General features: G+C 46.6%; 1 protein-coding gene across 1 annotated transcript in view; it reads right to left on the bottom strand.

The window, feature by feature from the left end:
* The window catches only part of LOC130112084 (CUB and sushi domain-containing protein 1-like), a 729,421-nt gene that overhangs the window by 415,354 nt on the left and 294,822 nt on the right, over window positions 1-19,245 (bottom strand). The window contains exon 8 of the mRNA XM_056279382.1: window positions 988-1,069. Coding sequence (XP_056135357.1) covers window positions 988-1,069 — 82 coding nt within the window. The remainder of the gene's footprint in view (window positions 1-987; window positions 1,070-19,245) is intronic.

Below are 19,245 nucleotides of genomic sequence, written 5' to 3'. Positions count from 1 at the left end.
TTCTCTGCCAGGCAAAACCCTGCCAACAGCACATTGTTATGCATGGTTACTCTGCATTTCCACTGGGGAAAAAAAGCCAGGAATATCTGAAGAATCCAGATGTCACACAATTTACAGACCAAGATAGAGCAAACAATAAAGTCTCCATACATCTGACGGACCATTAAACTAGAGGTAGGGAGATGATCTTTTGTGCTGGGAACAACCACACCGTTTTGACACATCAAAACAGCAAAGGTAAATGAAAGTATGATGGTATCATTCAGGTAGTCTACTCCTGGACCAATCTGTTGACTTGTCAGTTTCATTAAAGTGGGATTGAAAGTGGGTAAATAAGATTCGGCCAGTTATTGGCTGAATCTTATTTACAAAGGAAAAGAAACGCAAACAAGCTGCACGGTGGTGCAGTAGTTAGCGCGGTCACCTCACAGCAAGAAGGTCCTGGGTTCGAGCCCCAGGGTAGTCCAACATTGGGGGTCGTCCCGGGTCATCCTCTGTGTGGAGTTTGCATGTTCTCCCCGTGTCTGCGTGGGTTTCATCTGGGTGCTCCGGTTTCCTCCCACAGTCCAAAGACATGTAGGTCAGGTGACTTGGCCATATCAAATTGTCCCTAGGTGTGAATGTGTGTCGGCCCTGTGATGGACCTGTGGCCTGTCCAGGGTGTCTCCCTGCCTGCCGCCCAATGACTGCTGGGATAGGCTCCAGCATCCCTGCGACCCCGGTTGGGATAAGCAGCTTGGATAATGGATGGATGGATGGAAGAAATGCAAACAAAGCACATCAAATCAAAAAAAGCTTCTGGATTGACACAAAGCCCATCTTCTTTTGGCCAGAGCACATTTTGTTTGGGGGGAGTTCTACTGCTGAAGCCAAGGTTCCCAAACATCAGCACTGCTGTTTTGCCATTGTTGTCTACAAATGAATATTTTACAGAGAAAGACGGGAACCTGGAAGAAAACCAATAAAAAGTAAAAAGAGTGAACTCACTGAAAGTTGGAGCCCATCCTTTTGCCGTTTTCTGGTACTCCAGGATCTGGACAAACATCGCCTGCCAGGCCACTCTGACTCACTGAAGGAAATTAAAGGGGGAAAAAAAGAAGAAAGAGAAAAGGTAGAAATCAGTGTCTCTCCGTGAGCTGGATTAGTTGCTGCCAGTCAGAAGAGTCAATACATCACACAGATATTGCGGAACACACTTTTGAGACACTGTAATAACTGGAAACGTGATGCATTACGAAGACCTAGCTGGAACTGTTAACATCCCATCTTCACATCTCAGTCTCATGTGAAAGGCAGATGTAAGAGCGAAAAAAAAAAACCATAATTGCATTGCATTATTCATGTCCTGTTGAGCAAACACAAAGGTTATTTTCAAACAGGTAAATGGCTGCAATGTGGCTAATTTACTGTTGTAATTATTGCTATCCATCTGTCAGAGTTTTCCATTTTTTTGGCTTGTATATTATGATCATAAAACATGCCATCTGATCTAACTGTGGATGACTCTGCAAAATGCTTGAATAGTCAAAATGTGTACATGTTATTCTATGTGTGGAGCAAGTGTTGTGATCATACATCTCATGAAAACCCACTAAAAACCCCAATGTAGAATCCAAAAGCATTATGGGCCTCAACATGGAAATAGCCAGAGTTGTACATCCACTCCAGAGCTCTGTAGACCATCCAACAGGAAAGAAACCAGTCAAAATCATTCATTCATCTTCAGCCGCTTCTCCGGGGTCGGGTCGCGGTGGCAGCAAGTTAAGTAGGGCACTCCAGATGTCCCTCTCCCCAGCAACGCCCTCCAGCTCCTCCTGGGGGATCCCAAGGCGTTCCCAGGCCAGATTGGACATGTAGTCCCTCCAGCGAGTTCTGGGTCTACCCCGGGGTCTCCTCTCAGTTGGCGTGCCCAATAAACCTCCAAAGGAAAGCGCCCAGGAGGCATCCTAATCAGATGCCCGAACCACCTCAACTGGCTCCTTTCGATGCGAAGGAGCAGCGGCTCTACTCCAAGCTCCCTTCAGATGTCCGAGCTCCTCACCCTATCTCTAAGGATGAGCCCAGACACCCTACGGAGGAAACTCTTTCAGCTGCTTGTATCCACGATCTCACCCTTTCGGTCACTACCCAAAGCTCATGACAATAGGTGAGGGTTGGAACAAAGATTGACTAGTATATTGAGAGCTTTGCCTTCTGGCTCAGCTCCCTCTTCACCACAACTCCCTCTTCACCACAACATCCGCATTACTGCAGATGCAGCAGCAATCCGCCTGTCAATCTCCCGCTCCATCCTACCCTCAAAGCATCTTGACTCTACCAGTCAAAATGTGGTAGAAAAATATAAACAAAAGTACAAAAGCAGAAATAACCCTCCTAATAAAATCTGAACCTTATCAAACACAGCAATTTCATTTCGTACATAAAATATTGTCTGCAGGATAATTTCAGCTACTACTTGCTGGGAAATGAAGAGAAAATGGAGGCAAAGCCATTGTCCAATAATGACAGTTGTTTTGGACGCTAAATAATGTGAGATAATGACAGATGTTTTGGAAGCTAAATAAAATGTCCAACATAAAATAGGAAGTTGAGTCAGAAATGCAACAGCAGCCTAGTTTAAAAAAAAAAAGGTTTCTTCAAATTCTGCCCCTAGGTTTGACATTGTCCATTCATCCATTATCTGTACCGATTATCCTGCTCTCAGGGTCGCGGGGATGCTGGAGTCTATTCCAGCATTCATTGGGCGGCAGGCAGGGAGACACCCTGGACAGGCCGCCAGTCCATCATCGGGCCGACATACACACACATACACCCACACCCACACACATTCATACCTAGGGATAACTTTAGTACGGCCAAGTCACCTGACCTACATGTCTTTGGACTGTGGGAGGAAACTGGAGCCCCGGAGGAAACCCACACAGACACGGGAGAACATGCAAACTCCACACAGAGGACGACCAGGACGACCCACCAAGGTTGGACTACCCCGGGGCTTGGACCCAGGACCTTCTTGCTGTGAGGCAACCGCACTAACCACTGCACCACCGTGCTGCCCAGGTTTGACATTGTGTGACAGGTTTGACATTGTGTGGTTGAAAAAAAAGGAGAAGAAAATGAACTGATAAGACAATGATGTAAGGCAGTAACCCAAGGAAAGACGACGGTTTCAAATGATGAGCAAAATGTGAGACAGCCAAAAGTTCCCCATACAAACTGCTGTGGGTCATGAATACAATAGAGTTCTACCAAGATTGCTATATTCTGTTTTGAGTCTTTGTTCAAGATACTCAAAACAACTCCCACCCTCAACAGAAAGACGGGGAAAAAAAACACCAACCTTAAAAAAAAAACACATTTTTTTTTACTCAGCTACCTCTCAGATTCTAGCACTTGTTGTAAGTCACTCTAGAGAGGAGCTTCAGCTGAAAGTCTAAAAATGTAATGTAAATGTAAATGAGACCAGACAATGTGACAGAAACCAGTTTAGACCATTTCTGTTACAATGGACCTCTGCAGATGAGGAACGATGGCTGGAAAGCAACATTTATTTATTTTTTTAAAAAGACGATGGAGAAGAGAGGGGGCAGTAAATCAAATCACAGGATTAAGGTAAAATGTGGAAGAAATAACGGATGAAATAAAAAGCTGATATAAAAAGAGGACGAAAAGAAGAGGGAGCGCAAAGAGTGAGAGATCGTGAAAGACCTGGGTAAAAGACCCTTATGTCCTCTTTCTATCTGCCCGTGCCTCTTTAACACTATCTTTCCTTAGTTCTGCTGCCCTCCACCTCCACAGCTCTCCATCTTTTCAGCTGCAACCAGCAGCTCTATAGCTCGCTTTGTCGGTCAGTCGGTCCACCAAAATTTCCCCACCCTTTGGCGGCCACAGTTTTCACCCTAGGAGGCTGGGATTTGGCAGAGAGATCAGGTGTGCGTGTGCCTGAAAGGGGGCGTGGCAATAGGAGTGGCCTATCACAAAAAGACACATACCTACCAAATGGATTTACAGACCTGCACAGGATTTTGTGGAAAGGTTGGTCATGACCCAAATAACAGCTGATTAACTGTTCACTTCAACTGGCAAAAAGGGGGTGTGGCAGTGGGAGTGGCCTATGACAAGAGGGCACATAACTTAACAGATTCACGTAACATGGCCAAACTTTGCAGAAAGACTCTCACACACACACACACACACACACACACACACACACACACACACCATTTTGCCATGTCCCCTTTCATAACTTATGTCATAGAAATCCATGAATGATGCATTTATGATGGGTCTAGAAGTTTATAATAACATGCGATGCCTCAGAGGATTGAGGCGTCGCATGTTATTATAAACTTTTTTTTTGGGGGGGGGTTTCCCCCATTTTTCTGCCCAATCATACCCGGCCAATTACCAGTACAGCCATGCTGTACTGTCTAACGCGCTCCGCATGTCTGACTTCCTGTGACGCGTCCATAGCGACAGCGATGCTGTGACATCATTTGGACGCTGCCTCATTGTACTTGGCCAATTACCCCACTCTTCTGAGCCTTCCCAGTTGCTGCTCCACCCCCTCTGCAGGTCCGGGGAGGCTGCAGACTACCACATGCCTCCTCCGATACATGTGGAGTCACTGGCCGCTTCTTTTCACCTGACAGTGAGGAGTTTCACCAGGACGTAGCACATAGGAGAATCATGCTATTCCCCCCAGTCCCCCCCCCCCGAACAGGCGCCCCAACCGACCAGAGGAGGCACTAGTGCAGCAACCAGGACACATACCCACATCCGGCTTCCTACCTGCAGACACGGCCAACTGTGTCTGTAGGGACGCCCGACCAAGCTGGAGGTAACATGGGGATTCGAACTGACGATCCCTATGTTGGTAGGCAACAGAATAGACTGCTATGCTACCTGGGTGCACAGATTACAACATTTTAAGATGTGACCAGAAGCTCTGTACCTCGTTCTGCTGGTCCATCAGTTCAGTTCTTCACAAAACATTTCCTGTTCATTGTTTCACAAAGTTGTGCCCAGCCTACAGCAACCGCAACTTGCTACCTATGGGGCTGACATTTGCCATGGAGGTCAAGTGTTTGTGAGGTTGTGTGTGAATGCATGCATGCATGGATGCATGCGTGATGTGTACCTGGTCAGAGCTATTGCGAATTCGCACTTTTTCCTCTCCTGTTCACTCGAACACTTTTTGACTGGTTTATTTTTTTCACCTTTGTCACTGCCATTCTCCTGCTCTCTCTCTCTCTCTCTCTCTCTCTCTCTCTCTCTCTCTCTCTCTCTCTCTCTCTCTCTCTCTCTCTCTCTCTCTCTCTCTCTCTCTCTCTCTCTCTCTCTCTCTCTCTCTCTCTCTCTCTCTCTCTCTCTCTCTTTCACACACACACACAAGCTGGTTTTGTATGTTTGAAAGTATTTTGGTGTGTGTGTTTGCACCTCTTGCCTTGCTATGGTTTTTGATGTTCTGTCCAACAGCAGCATGCGCATGCACACACCCACACACACACACTGCATACGCTTTGTCCAGCTGTCTCGCTTTCATTGTCTGCCCCACTCCCTCTGTCACCATCTCTCTCCCACTTTCTCCCTCAACCAATTTCAAATAGGTTTCATTGGCATCAGATACAAAGGTCCATATTTCTGAGGCAAATCCAGCTCATGCAAACAACATGAGATGTTGTAAAAATGGCTGCCAAAATAGCACTGCTGGGTTAGACTCAAAAAAAAAAATCCTCAAGATGACTTAATCCCATATTTGCACTTAAAATAATTCACCATTTAAACACCAGGCTCATGACGCACGGCACCATTTCCATATCATCAAAGTGTTCTCGCCAAACGTTTCATCTCAAACAAGTCAGCTTCTCAGGAACTGGTGAAAAGTGATTTCCTTTTAATGCCCATTTATTGTTGACACTTCTGACATCTCCAGCTCACACCGGCCTGGGTTAACAGTCTGCTCCTTGGCAGGATTCCAATTCACTCAGAGTTTCATCTTCTTGCCATTCGCTGCATCTCAGATCCACTCAGTATAGCACCCTGAATGATGAGCACTACCCTTATTAACCTTTGCACGCAAAATGTTAAAGCTGCATCAGTATGACACAGTGCAGGACACTCTCCACATCCTGTATCCCAGCCACGCAGAGGCTCAAACACCGACTTCATTTCATACCAATGGTTGCAGTGTTTTTCTTTGTATACAGTTTATTGTATGTCACACAATATTGTCAGGAATCAGGAACGTTTGTCATTTCATTCAATGCACATGAAACAAAATATCGTTTCCCCCAGCACACAGCAGCGTAACACAAAGACCAAAACACATCCCAACTACAAGAACACATATATCTTAACTACAAAAACACATATATCCAACAAACCCAATAAATAAATAAAATAAATTCACTGTCCAAGAGAGCAAATGCCAGGAAGACTGTCGGACTGCTGGTCTGCATGGGCTAGCAGTTAACTTAGCCTTTCCCGCTTCGGCATCCTGTCAGACTGCCCTCAGTGTTTCCAGCTCCAAGCAGGGCCGTGGTCCCTGGGCCCACCGGACGCAGCAGACCAGGCGCCCTCCGCCGAGCCAACACCAGCTCTCCCAGCCAGACACCATCAACACATCTCCCCGCACTCCACACGACGACACCTAAAACACAGTTGACGCTAGGCGAGGTTGCCGCCAGACCGCCCTCAGTGTTATCGGAACTGCCGGTCTGCATGGGCTAGCAGTTAGCTTAGCCTGCCCCGCTTCCGCGTCCTGTCAAACCGCCCTCGGTGTTTCTTCCTCGGACGCAGCTTCAGGCAGGGCCGTGGTCCCTGGGTCCACAGGACACAGCAGACCAAGCTCTCCCAGCCGATGCAGTGCCAGCTGTCTCAGCCATCAAATGAAGACAAACCTAGATGCAGACGTGGACAAAGACACTGCATGGATGGTAATGGGTGAGGCCGCTGCAAACTTATGTTCATGCCGCCATCTTCCCACACCGGTACTGAGTGAGGCCACTGCAAACGTGAATTCATGCAGCCAAAAAAATTGTACAAAAAAATTGTAGATGGTTTTATACTGAATAGCAGTATTTTCCAAAGTCAACTCAGGGGAAAAGATAAAAACATCTGCTTTTTTTCATTTTGCAAATGCTAGAGAAAACTTTCCTTACAAATTCATAATAAATTCAGATCGCCAAGAAAGACCAAGCTCAGCTATTAGTTCTGCAACTTCAGGATTTGGCAGCTTGCCTTAAAAAGAGAATATTTAGCTTCTACAGGTCTACAGACACACTTAGTTCACACACATACAGTTAAAATAAGCAGCCACAGCACTGACAAATAAACAAGTATACAGAAATTAGACCGACACTGGACCAAAAGGATGTTTATTGGCACATCAACCTGTGAAGCATCTCAATCAGGATGACACCCGATGGGAGAATTACATGCAGTTTGCAGACTCCAGTTTTCTGTACGAATATTTAGCTGCTGCTCTCACTGTTGATCATCAGTATAACAACAGTCCAAAATCAGAAATGACAACAGTTGTAAATTAACTCAACACCTCCTGAGTTATTCTGCTCTGACAACCTGAATCACTCATATTTTTGTTCTTACAATTTAAAAAAATTGAAATGGGTGGCATGGTGGCGCAGAGGTTAGTGCAGTCGCATCACAGCAAGAAGGTTCTGGGCTCGAGCCCCGGGCTAGTCCAACCTTGGGGGACGTCCTCTGTGTGGAGTTTGCATGTTGTCCCCGTGTCTGTGTGGGTTTCCTCTGGGTGCTCCGGTTTCCTCCCACAGTCCAAAGACATGTAGATCAGGTGAATCGGCCATACTAAATTGTCCCTAGGTATTGTCCTGGCGGCCTGTTCAGGGTGTCTCCCCGCCTGCCGCCCAGTGACTGCTGGGATAGGCTCCAGCATCCCCGAGACCCTGAGAGCAGGATAAGCAATTCGGATAACGGATGGATGGAATTTAAAAAAAAGAGCAAGATACATAATACGGTGCTAGAGGAGTGCCCTCAATAGAGCGCAGATCCCCCCCGCCAGGCATACGTATCTCTGGTGCTCGGACTTAAGCAAAAAACCACCTGAGGAGCTGGCACTCAACTGCGGTGTAAAACAGCTTTTTCAAAGGTTTTGAATCACCACAGCCACCAGAGGTCCTTGATCATACAGTCATAACTGCACAAAAATTACTAGGCTGACAAGCCCAGTAGTATGGAGATTAGCAGCGGACGGATACACAGACACACGGACATAAAAAAACATTGTTTTTCCCCTGCCATTATAAGACTTGTGAGCGGCGCCTAGGTTGATTGAGAGGGAGCGGCGATACCGAGGCCAAACGTTTTTCGAAGGTTTTGAATCACCGCAACCACGAGATGTTCTTCACCATACAGTTACAACTGTGCACAAAAATTATTAGAATGAAGGGCATCCGGGTGGCATGGCGGTCTATTTCATTGCCTATCAACATGGGGATCGCCGGTTCAAATCCCTGTGGTACCTCTGGTTTGGTCGGGCGTCCCAACAGATGCAATTGGCCATGTCTGCGAGTGAGAAGCTGGGAGTAGTTATGTATCCTGGTTGCTGCACTAGTGCCTCCTGTGGTCGGTCGGTCGGTCGGTCGGTCGGTCGGTCGGTCGGTCGGGGGGGGACTGGGGGAATAGTGTGATCCCCCCATGCGCTACGTCCCCCTGGCGAAAGTCCTCACTGTCAGGTGAAAAGAAGCTGCTTGTCACGTATCAGGAAAGAACCCAAAAGCAGACGGGACAACGAGGTAAGGGAAGAATCAAGTCTTTATTGAAGTAACCGATCTCAGGGGTAGAGCAGGAGTTGGCTCAGTGGCAGGTAGGCAGGCAGGCAGTAGTCCATGAAAGGTGACGTTCCAGCGAAGACTGGTCCATAGTGGAGGCCTTTTAAGGGTGAGGGCGATTGCTTGATGGCCAGCTGGCGTGCCGGGGTGAAGGGGGGGTCAGCAGGTGTCAGCTGGTGTAGCAGGTGTCAGCTGGTGTAGCAGGTGTCAAGGGCGAGAGGCTGTGACAGTACCCCCCCTCCGAGGGGTGCCACCGGGCGACCTACCAGGCCCGTCAGGGTGCGTCCTGTGGAAGTCCCGGATGAGGTTCGCGTCCAGGACAAGGCGATGAGGGACCCAACACCTCTCCTCCGGGCCATATCCCTCCCAGTCCATGAGATACTGCAGGCCGCGACCACGGCGACGAGAGTCCAGGAGACGACGAACGGTGTAAGCCGGATGATCGTTGATAATATGAGGAGGCGGGGGCCGGGGGGCCGGAGGAACTAGAGGGCTGGTAGAGACAGGTTTGAGGCAGGACACATGGAAGGAAGGGTGAACCCGGAGAGTGTGGGGCAGCTTCAGACTGACCACAGAGGGGTTAATGACTTTGACAATGGGAAAGGGACCAATATACCTGGGGGACAGTTTTTTAGCGTCCGATTTCAAGGGTAGATCCTTGGTAGAGAGCCATACCTGGTCACCGGGGGAGTAGTCCGGAGCAGGGGTGCGATGACGATCCGCCAAGCACTGGTAACGGCCGGAGGCCCTGAGCAGTGCAGCACGGGCTCGCCGCCAAGTCCGACGGCACCGACGTCACAGCACTTGCATCCAAAAAGCTTTCATCAGCTCCAGAGTCAATTAAAGCCAAAAGTTAAGTGGACTGACCTTTAAAACTGATGGTAGCTTGCAACTGGGTACGTGGACGAGGAGACAGAGGGCAGAGAATTGGGCTCACGAGGATCCTCCCCCTCCCTCGTGAGCCTGCTAGTTTGACGGACGGTGAGGGCAGGAGGCGAGAAAGTGACCAGGCTGGCCACAATACAAGCAGCTGTTCTCGGTGATGCGGCGTTGACGCTCCTCCGGGTTGAGCCGGGAGCGGCTGAGTTGCACCGGCTCCAAAGCTGGGGAGGAGTCACGCCTCAGGCTTTCTCGGAGGACGTCAGCCTCAGTCGAGCGAGCTCGGCCCCCAGCGTTTGGAGGTGTGGCCCGTGGAAAGTTGTTGTGACCAGGAAAGCGGCGCATCCTCTCTCTCCTCCGCTCCCGGAGACGGTTGTCCGCATGAATGGCCAGGGTAACCAATTCCTCCAACCCTCCAGGCTCGGGGTAGGAAACCAATTCGTCCTTTATGGATTTGCTTAGACCGTTGGAAAACCCGGCCTGGAGGGACTCGTTGTTCCATCCGCTCTCCGCTGATAGCGTGTGGAACTCAACTGAGTAGTCAGCGACGCTGCGGGAACCCTGGCGGAGAGAGATCAGTCTTTTTGAAGCGTCCTTTCCCCACACGGGATGATCAAAAACCTGGCGAAAAGCAGTGGTGAACTCAGCGTAGGATGAGGAAGTGGAGGCCCGCATCTCCCTCACCGCTGTAGCCCAATCCAGAGCGCTTCCCCGGAGAAGACCCATGATGTAAGCGACTTTGGCTCCATCCATGGAATATGACTGGGGCTGCTGGTTAAACACAATCTCACACTGCATCAAAAAAGGGCGACAAAGTCCAAAATCTCCATCATACTTATCGGGCGGGGCAACCCATGGTTCCTTAGCCGAAGTTGATGGCGCTGAGGGTGGCGGAGCTGGAGGGGCGCGTCCAGGGCTAGCGGAGGCTTTAAGTTGGGTCTGGATTCCGGAGATCTTTGAGCCGAGCTCACGGAGGGCGTCAGCCATCTCCTGTAGCACCTGGCTGTGTTGGCCGAGGACCGATTCCTGGTTGGCTACAGCCTGGCAGACCGTGGCCAGGTCTGTAGTGGAATGGTCTGCTGGGTCCATAGTGGCTGGAACGTACTGTCAAGTATCAGGAAAGAACCCAAAAGCAGACGGGACAGCCAGGTAAGGGAAGAATCAAGTCTTTATTGAAGTAACCAATCTCAGGGGTAGAGCAGGAGTTGGCTCAGTGGCAGGTAGGCAGGCAGGCAGAAGTCCATGAAAGGCGACGTTCCAGCGAAGACTGGTCCATAGTGGAGGCCTTTTAAGGGTGAGGGCGATTGCTTGATGGCCAGCCGGCATGCCGGGGTGAAGGGGGGGTCAGCAGGTGTCAGCTGGTGTAGCAGGTGTCAAGGGCAATCGCTTTGATGTTAAGGGCGAGAGGCTGTGACACTGCTGGTGACTCCAAATGTATTGGAGGAGGCATGTGGTAGTCTGCAGCCCTCTTCGGGTCAGGAGCGGGGGTGGAGCAGAGACCGGAACGGCTTGTAAAATTGGGTGATTGGCCAAGTACAATTGGGGAAAAAGGGTTGAAAAGTCCAAAAAATAAAATAAAAAAATAGGCTGATCAGCCCAGTAGTTTGCGAGATTAGCTGCGAAGACACACATGACAAAAAGCATCCCCTCCAGGCTATCCACCTGGCGAGGATAATAACAAATAATAATAATTTTTTAAAAAAAGCTAAAAATAATAATCACGTAATAAGAAATGCAAACACACACACACACACCACACACAAATAACAGAAAAGGCAATGAGGCAGCGTGGGAAATACAAATATGAAGCAGAGAGGTCAAACTCAATTAAAGGGACAGAAAATGTAAGATATATACTACATCCATGGGTTGGTAACTGGTGGTAACACTGTGAGTCACTTTAATACTTTGGAAAACTTCAGCGATACTGAAATAGCCCATTATAATCTGCGAATGAATAATAAAAAAGGATAGAAATTGTAATTAAAGCAGGTGGCAACATCACCAGAACTGTTTGCATCAGCTTGAAACCAGTGGTTTTATAGACCAAGACCTACCAATAGGAAAACTGAAAACAGCTTCCCAAATGTTTGTTGCACTGACTGAAATAAACAGGTGCATTATTTGTTGTTTCCTTCTGCAAATCGTAAAAGGGAAGTTGAAAAAAAACTACAAGAACACACATATCCAAACTAACACATATATCAAACTACAAAAAAAAAAAATCACTGTCCAAGGGAACGAACAACAGCCAGGATGACTGTCAGAACAGCCGGTCTGGATGGGTTAACAGTTAGCTTAGCCTGCCCCGCTTCCGCATGCTGTCAGACCGCCCTCAGTGCTTCCTCTAGGATGCAGCTCCAGGCAGGGCCGTGGGCAGACTAGGCTCCCCCAGCCGATCCAACGCCAGCTCTCCCATCCAGGCACCCTCGACATACCTCCTCGCACTCCACACGACAATACCAAAAACACCACAGTCAACGCCAGGTCAGGCCATAACCAGATCACTCTTGGTGTTATAGGAACTGCCGGTCTGCATGGGCTAGCAATTAGCTTAGCCTGCCCCACTTCCACGTCCTGTCAGACTGCCCTCAGTGCTTCCTCTAGGATGCAGCTCCAGGCAGGGCCGTGGGCAGACCAGACTCCCCCAGCCGATCCAACGCCAGCTATCCTAGCCAGACACCTTCAACATACCTCCTCGCATTCCATACGACGACACCAAAAACACCATGGTCAACGCCAGGCGAGGCCGCCACCAGACCAACCCCGGTCTTCTAGGAACTGCCGGTCTGCATGGGCTAGCAGTTAGCTTAGCCTGCCCCATTTCCGTGTCAAAGCAGACTGCCCTTGGTGTTAACTCCTCGGTCGCAGCTCTAGGCAGGGCCGTGGTCCCTGGCCCCACAGGATGCAGCAGACCAAGCTCTCCCAGCTGACCCAGTGCCAGCTCTCCCAGCCATCAAACGAAGACAACACTTAAATGCTGACATGAACAAAGACACTGCATAGATGGTACTCGGTGAGGCCGTCACAAACGTGAATTCACACCACCAACTTCCCACATTGGGTGAGGCCGCTGCAAACATGAATTTGGTCTTCCTACAACAGCAGTGGGAAAAACACAAATGAGTTTCTTTGGCAAAAAGGTCGAAACGCAAAATTATTTCTGTTACCTTAGAAATAATCAAAAGACTATCAGGCCGAGTGGCCTAAAAACACGAGTCAAGTCTCGTCAGAGCTGGCACAAAACCAGCCCACAAAATCAATTCGGGGTTCGAAGAGAAATGATTTTGAGAATGTTAGACCTCAGAGAAATAGTTCTCAAACCACGAGCTTAGAGTACCAGAGGAAGAAAAAAATCTTATACCACCAACTTTGAGGGCAAGGTAAAGACATAAAAATAAAAAACCCATTTACAATGGGAAGCAGAGGAAATTAAAAGCCGTCTTGCCATTTACTAACAGCTGTCTCATGAAATATTAAAAAGAAGTAAGGTCAGAGCTAAGGGCAGAGAGGGGATATTTGAAAGAGGAGGGAGACAGAGAGCGAGAGAGAGAGAGAGAGAGAGAGAGAGAGAGAGAGAGAGAGAGAGAGAGAGAGAGAGTGAGTGAGTGAGAGAGAGAGTGAGTGAGAGACAGCGAGAAAGAGAGATTGTGTGTGTGTGTGTGTTATTGTGTGTATTAAAACAAAGTTCATCTTAGGCAAGAGCCATTTTAGGTGTTCTTTTGTCAGATCAGGACTAGATGTGCGAAGTGCAGTTGGATATGCACTCTTCTTTTCATCTCTTTTTCTCTTGCCCTCTCTTTTCTATTCTATTTCCTGCACCCTGTAATGTGCACAGGACAATCAAGTTGAGAGAACAAGTCCACAGTCATCTGATGAATCCAAGCCCATCTGTCATTCTTTTTTTTTTCTCTCTGTTTTTCCACATAACAGACACTGCATGAAGTGTTTGAGAGCCACATATGGCCCATCAAAATACACTGAAATATCGATTTGGCTGCAGTTGGCATCATTGGCAGACTATCCCCAAATAGCGTAGCACTATCGTTTCATAAAAGTTAATTTTCACCACTAGATTTGGAAATTTCCAACCCATCTTAAAACAAATCACACCGTTGAAATGTGTCATTTGAGATCATGATGAGCTCCGTAGCCACAAAACCCTGTGGAAAACCCCAATTAGGGTTTAAACTCACAGTATGATGACCCATTACAAACCCATTGTCTATCAACTAATACCCTTGCTTATGAGCTTTCTGCTTTACTATACTCATGACATATTCTTATTAGCTGGGACAGGCTAACTATAGTACAGGTTGCCATCCGTGGCTCCATTGTACTTTTTACAACTAATTATCTCTCTGTCTGTCTGTTCATCTGTCCCAGTGTCTCACCCATTAATCCTTATATGTGGATTATAATCAACAGTCAGCATGAGAGTGATTTATAAACAGGCCATCATGACCATTTATTAACCGTGTTCTCAGTGAGCCTGTCCGTCGGTTGGACTGCACTGTAATCTTGATAAGACGGTCTTACAGACAGTAATTTATATTATGATTCATAAGCGCTCCATTCTCTAGACAGGTAAAACTCATTATCATCAGTCTCCAGTTCTCTATTATGATTATGATTACAGATTACATAAAGATTGCGCATTCTCCAGGTCACAGCTATAATATTACTACTGGGAGTCCTCCAGTTCAGAGAGGGTTTATTCAAAGACCGGCTCGGGGCCCAGAAATGGACTGTGGTCTTGGTTTTAGTATTCTTTAATGAACCTGGTTCTCTGGGCAAACGACTAGATCTACTCAGTTTGGGTACTCATTACCAACATTGGTCTCAGAGTGAGCGCCTGCCGTTACTCAATTGTGGTCCCTTCAAAACAAAACTACTAACATACCTTAATATTCCCGGGTCCCAGAGTGAAATATTACCTTTCTCATTAAGTTTCAGGGCAAAAACCTTCAGGGTTCCCTAGCTTAGATGGTTTAAAGTCATTATCATCATTCTCTCAAGCTCCATAATGATCATGGATGATATAAAGATACCCATGGTATGCTGTGGCGCAATAATGATTACCTATAGGACAGCTACTGTTCAAGCCCTTAAAACCAATAAACTAGGGATGCCAGTGGTCACTACGATTTAATGAAATCTCAAGAATTAAAATAATAACTTTGGTGTTCCAATAGAGTTACATCCTATGTGCCTCGTTCTTGGTTTTCCAGATGGTCATATTATAAATATCAAACACAACAGGCTATTCAATCCATATTGACTTTTGCCAGTAGGAAGAATATTTTGCTCTTTTGGATCAAGGATGTCGCTCCAACAAAAAAGTCGTGGTACAATATTATAATGGAGTCTATTCCCAATGAGTACATCTCATGCACGCTTCACTCCTCACTGGACTCCTCACTGAACCCTTATTTAGAACATATTGGACCTATGCCGTCATCTTCCTTATTAAAGGGTTTCCTAAACCGGCCTAGCCTGTCGCTGTAGTTTTGTTTTGTTTTTTACTGCAAAACCAGTTGTCCTGTAATCTTGCCATTTGTTGATATTTATGTATTTGATGTTGCCTTTCTCTGTTGTAGGGGGTGGTGAGCATTGGGTTTGGAGAAAATGTCCACTATTTTTTATTTACTTACTAATTTTGTCATGTCGCGTCTGAGCTGTTGTGTTTTGCGTTGTATATGAAAATGTAATAAATATATTCTAAAATTTAAAAAAATAATTAAAATAAAGTCTTGAGATGCTCCATTCATTGAGATCCTCACATCTGTGGTCACCAGGACAAGTTTTAATGTTAGTGTGGTCTGTTTTGCATCAGCTAAAGGTATCCTCCTCAGTAGAGATAGGCAGAGTTATGGTCTTCCTCGCTATTTTGTATTTTGCAATACAGCAAAAATCTGGTGTTATGATTCATATCGCAATACAAGTGTCATGATTCAATAAGGTATCCCAGAAAGTTGAATCAGTTCATCTGGACACAATGTTTATTGAGAGAAACGTCTTTATGCATGCTCAATAAGCCAGTGTAAGAAAATCAAAGAAGGTTGAATCAGTTCAGTCTGAAGACTAAAGAGGTCACTTAGATGAGTGATGAAACATATCTGTCGATAAATGTATCCAGACAAACTGATTCAACTTTCTTTGATATTGAGAGATAGGTTTCATCACTCATCTAAGCGACTGCCTCAGTCTAACTGACTGCAGGTATCCCCAACCCTTATAAACAATACAGTGGCATAACGACCAAAACAACGATTGGTTTCATGTGCAAATTGCCGTGGTCATTAACTAGAGTTAAAATGGCCATGTGTACTATTCACAGTGGACTGGGGAATAGTTGTAATCACAGGATTGTAAAATGAAGACAGATGTACTCTTAGCCCCCCCTCAGTTCAGGGATGGTCGTTCCCCATAGTCGTATATTGTGTTATGTTGTGATGTTACAAGCAAAGGGAATGCCACAATATGCTTTAAATCAACACAAAATCAGAGTAATCAGAGCCATAGCTAGTGTGCCACTGGCAATGCCTGCAATTGTTGCGGTTCTGTGCAGCCCTGTTGCAATACTGCACCTGCCACCTAGTGGCCGGAGGTGTAAACATCACCATTAAGTAGTGCAGCTGATAGCAACCCTTACAGCTACATATGTGCAACTGCCAGGGTGGGTAGGCTGGCTATCGAACTGCACCATCCCCAGCCTTCAACTGTGCATACTCTCAAGTGTCACTTCATGGTTTAACCTGATATTCGAAATAGTTTAGAGATGAAAACATGTCCTATCGTTTGAATATTGTTTAGAACAATTGGACTGACTTGATCGGGGAATCAACTATGAATGAGCAATATATAATGAAGTATGAATCAACTATGCCCCAATTAAGAAGTGAGAAATAAGATCTCTTTTTAACCAGGAGTCACCTTGTCCCATAGAAAACCATTCATTCAAAAGACGGCGGTGGTCTGCTTGGCAGCAAACTGGATGCAGTTTTTTTTTTGCCTGCTTTCTGAAATGTCTGGCTCGTATTCAACGTCTGTGTTATCACAATATTCAAGGGCATCAATATTTTCTAACACAGGGCGTGTAACAGTCCTTGTGCCATATTTCAGAATGAACATCAACGCTGAAGATCAACTCACACAATTAGCATGAGTATCAAACCATGCCCTGTCCCAATTTTCTGACCGGTCAGTGATTACCATAGAAGACATCAGGCTAGGCAGTCATGAATCTAGTGTCCTATTTCACAGGCAGTGTCAGTTAGTTAAACAAAATAAGTTATTTGTGGGTCAAGTCTGTGATTGGGGTTTTATAGTGGGCTCCTCTCCTCAATGAGGTTTCATTTAGCTAGGCCTAAGACGCCTCAAGTAGCTTCAACAGCACAGTCCAGCATCCTGTTAACATTGCCTTCTACACAAACTCACAGCAGACTCAACAAGGCTACCCACATAAAAGATTTCTCACATCACTAAGTTGTTCATGTTTTTAAATTTACATTGAACATACAACGTGACATCACTGTCTACCTACTGTTCTCTGCAGGAAGAGGCAAGAGGACCAGCTGATTGTTGGCTTGAAATGGCCCACTCTGCAAATCAGAAACTGCATCAAATCAACACCAATGACAACAAGGCTATGCTAACAGGCTGTAGGAAGGGCTGATTGCTGATCTGAAATGGCATGCTTAGAAAATCAGAGACAAGGTTGTAACTTGGTGATCCATTGGAGAGTAAATGTCACTTTGTTAAGTTTCCCCAAGTTTTGGCCACCTAGCTCTGTTTGTAACTGGCCAACAGTTTTCGAGTTCGTCAGAAACAAATGACAACTAGAGTGCACTCAGTAGAGAGCAGTTATCTGCAGGGTGTGTGTATCTCCCTTTCTCTGGTAATCGAACTTGAAGAGAAATACACGCACACACAGGCAAGACTTGTGCAGCGCCCAAGTCGATTGAATGGGAAATATGAAAAAAAAGATGTTTAATATGCAGCACTCAAGCTAAAAAATTCCACCAAATAAAAACATCCTGCCTGTCAGTCTGTGGATGCAAAGCCTCCTATGCAGTCTTTCGCATGAAAGTCTGACATGAAATGACAGACATCAGGCTATCATAATTACAAAGCCCTTATTAAAAGACTTCAAATGAGTTTAACCGTTGCAGTTTTCATGATATAAAATGAATGAAGGTGAATGGCTGCTCTGCTGATTGACTTTTATTCATAAACAAGGGTAGGAAAACATAGCTCAGCCATGGAAAATGTTTTATTGTAGCTACTGAGATGACTTCCAGCTGTGACTGTGATTAATGCTACTCTTGAAAGTGTACTTCATTAGCGGAGTTTTAACGTTGGAGACTATGGCACTGTTACGGCAAGGTGAATAAGGCGAATTATTTTTGGCTGAGATCAGCAGTGAATGAATTGCTGGCTTGCATAATATGATTGACTTCTTGTTTACTTTCAAGACTCATACCCGAATACATAATGTTTTGGGTTTGACATGTCGCTGCCTGATCTGACTCAACCGTTGATGTGAGTCGTGCATGTGCACGGCTGACTCAGAGTGGGCAGTGATGGAGAGCAGCTTTGGTTGAGCGAGAAGATGAATGAGGACAGGGAGCGGCAATAGCAAGAACAAAGGTTTTTCGAATTTTTTTTAATCACTGCACCGACTAGACGTTCTTCATCATACACTCAACTGTGCACAACATTTTTTTGGCTGCTATGTCCTGTAGTTTGCAAGATTAGCTGCAGACAGACGCGCGTGCGCGCGCACACACACACACACACACACACACACACACACACACACACACACACTCGGGGGCAAGTATGACCATCCTCCCTCTGGGTCCCTCTGGGTCCTCAGGTGGGCACAGAGGCCAATCCTGGAGCCACACAATAGGAGGACGCCTGCACCTGACAGCTTTTTACATGGAGTGGCTGATGTGCCCACAGCCACCACAGAGTCCTTGGCAGGGGGTGGCCAGAGTCCAATGGCATGGAGAACCAAGACGATGGGGACCACCCTCTGTTGCAGTCTTCATCTGCTTTCACAGCCGTTGTGACCTGGAGACATCTTCCGCCAGTTCCGCCGTTGAGGTCTTTCTTGGATCGCGCTTCATCTGGAACTTCCCCCTTGACCTATCCGCCTTGGGTGACCCTACCAGGAGCCAAGCTCTGGACGGCATAGCTCTTGGGATCATTGGTACACGCAAGCTTCTCCACCACGACAAGGTAGCAATCCAGGAGAAGACATCTCACCACTAAGTAGTAAACGGTAACCTGTGACCACTGACAGAAGCAGTAACTCTCCGAAAAATGTCTGAATGTGTGTTTGTGTGTGTTCATGTGTGTGTTAGTAGGCAAATGTTTGTGTTTGTGTGTGTACTGCTTGTGTGTATGGGAATGCTTTTAACTCTTCACCAAACAATTAATTTTAGATGAGATGGATTGTACTGCTCTGCCAACTCATTGTCCTCATTCATATACGTATGCAACCATACGTACAAAGAATCACACACACACACACACACACACA

The sequence above is a fragment of the Lampris incognitus genome, chromosome 4, assembly GCF_029633865.1.
Source record: "Lampris incognitus isolate fLamInc1 chromosome 4, fLamInc1.hap2, whole genome shotgun sequence".
Classification (NCBI taxonomy): domain Eukaryota; kingdom Metazoa; phylum Chordata; class Actinopteri; order Lampriformes; family Lampridae; genus Lampris; species Lampris incognitus.
This window is presented reverse-complemented; position numbering and strand designations above follow the sequence as displayed.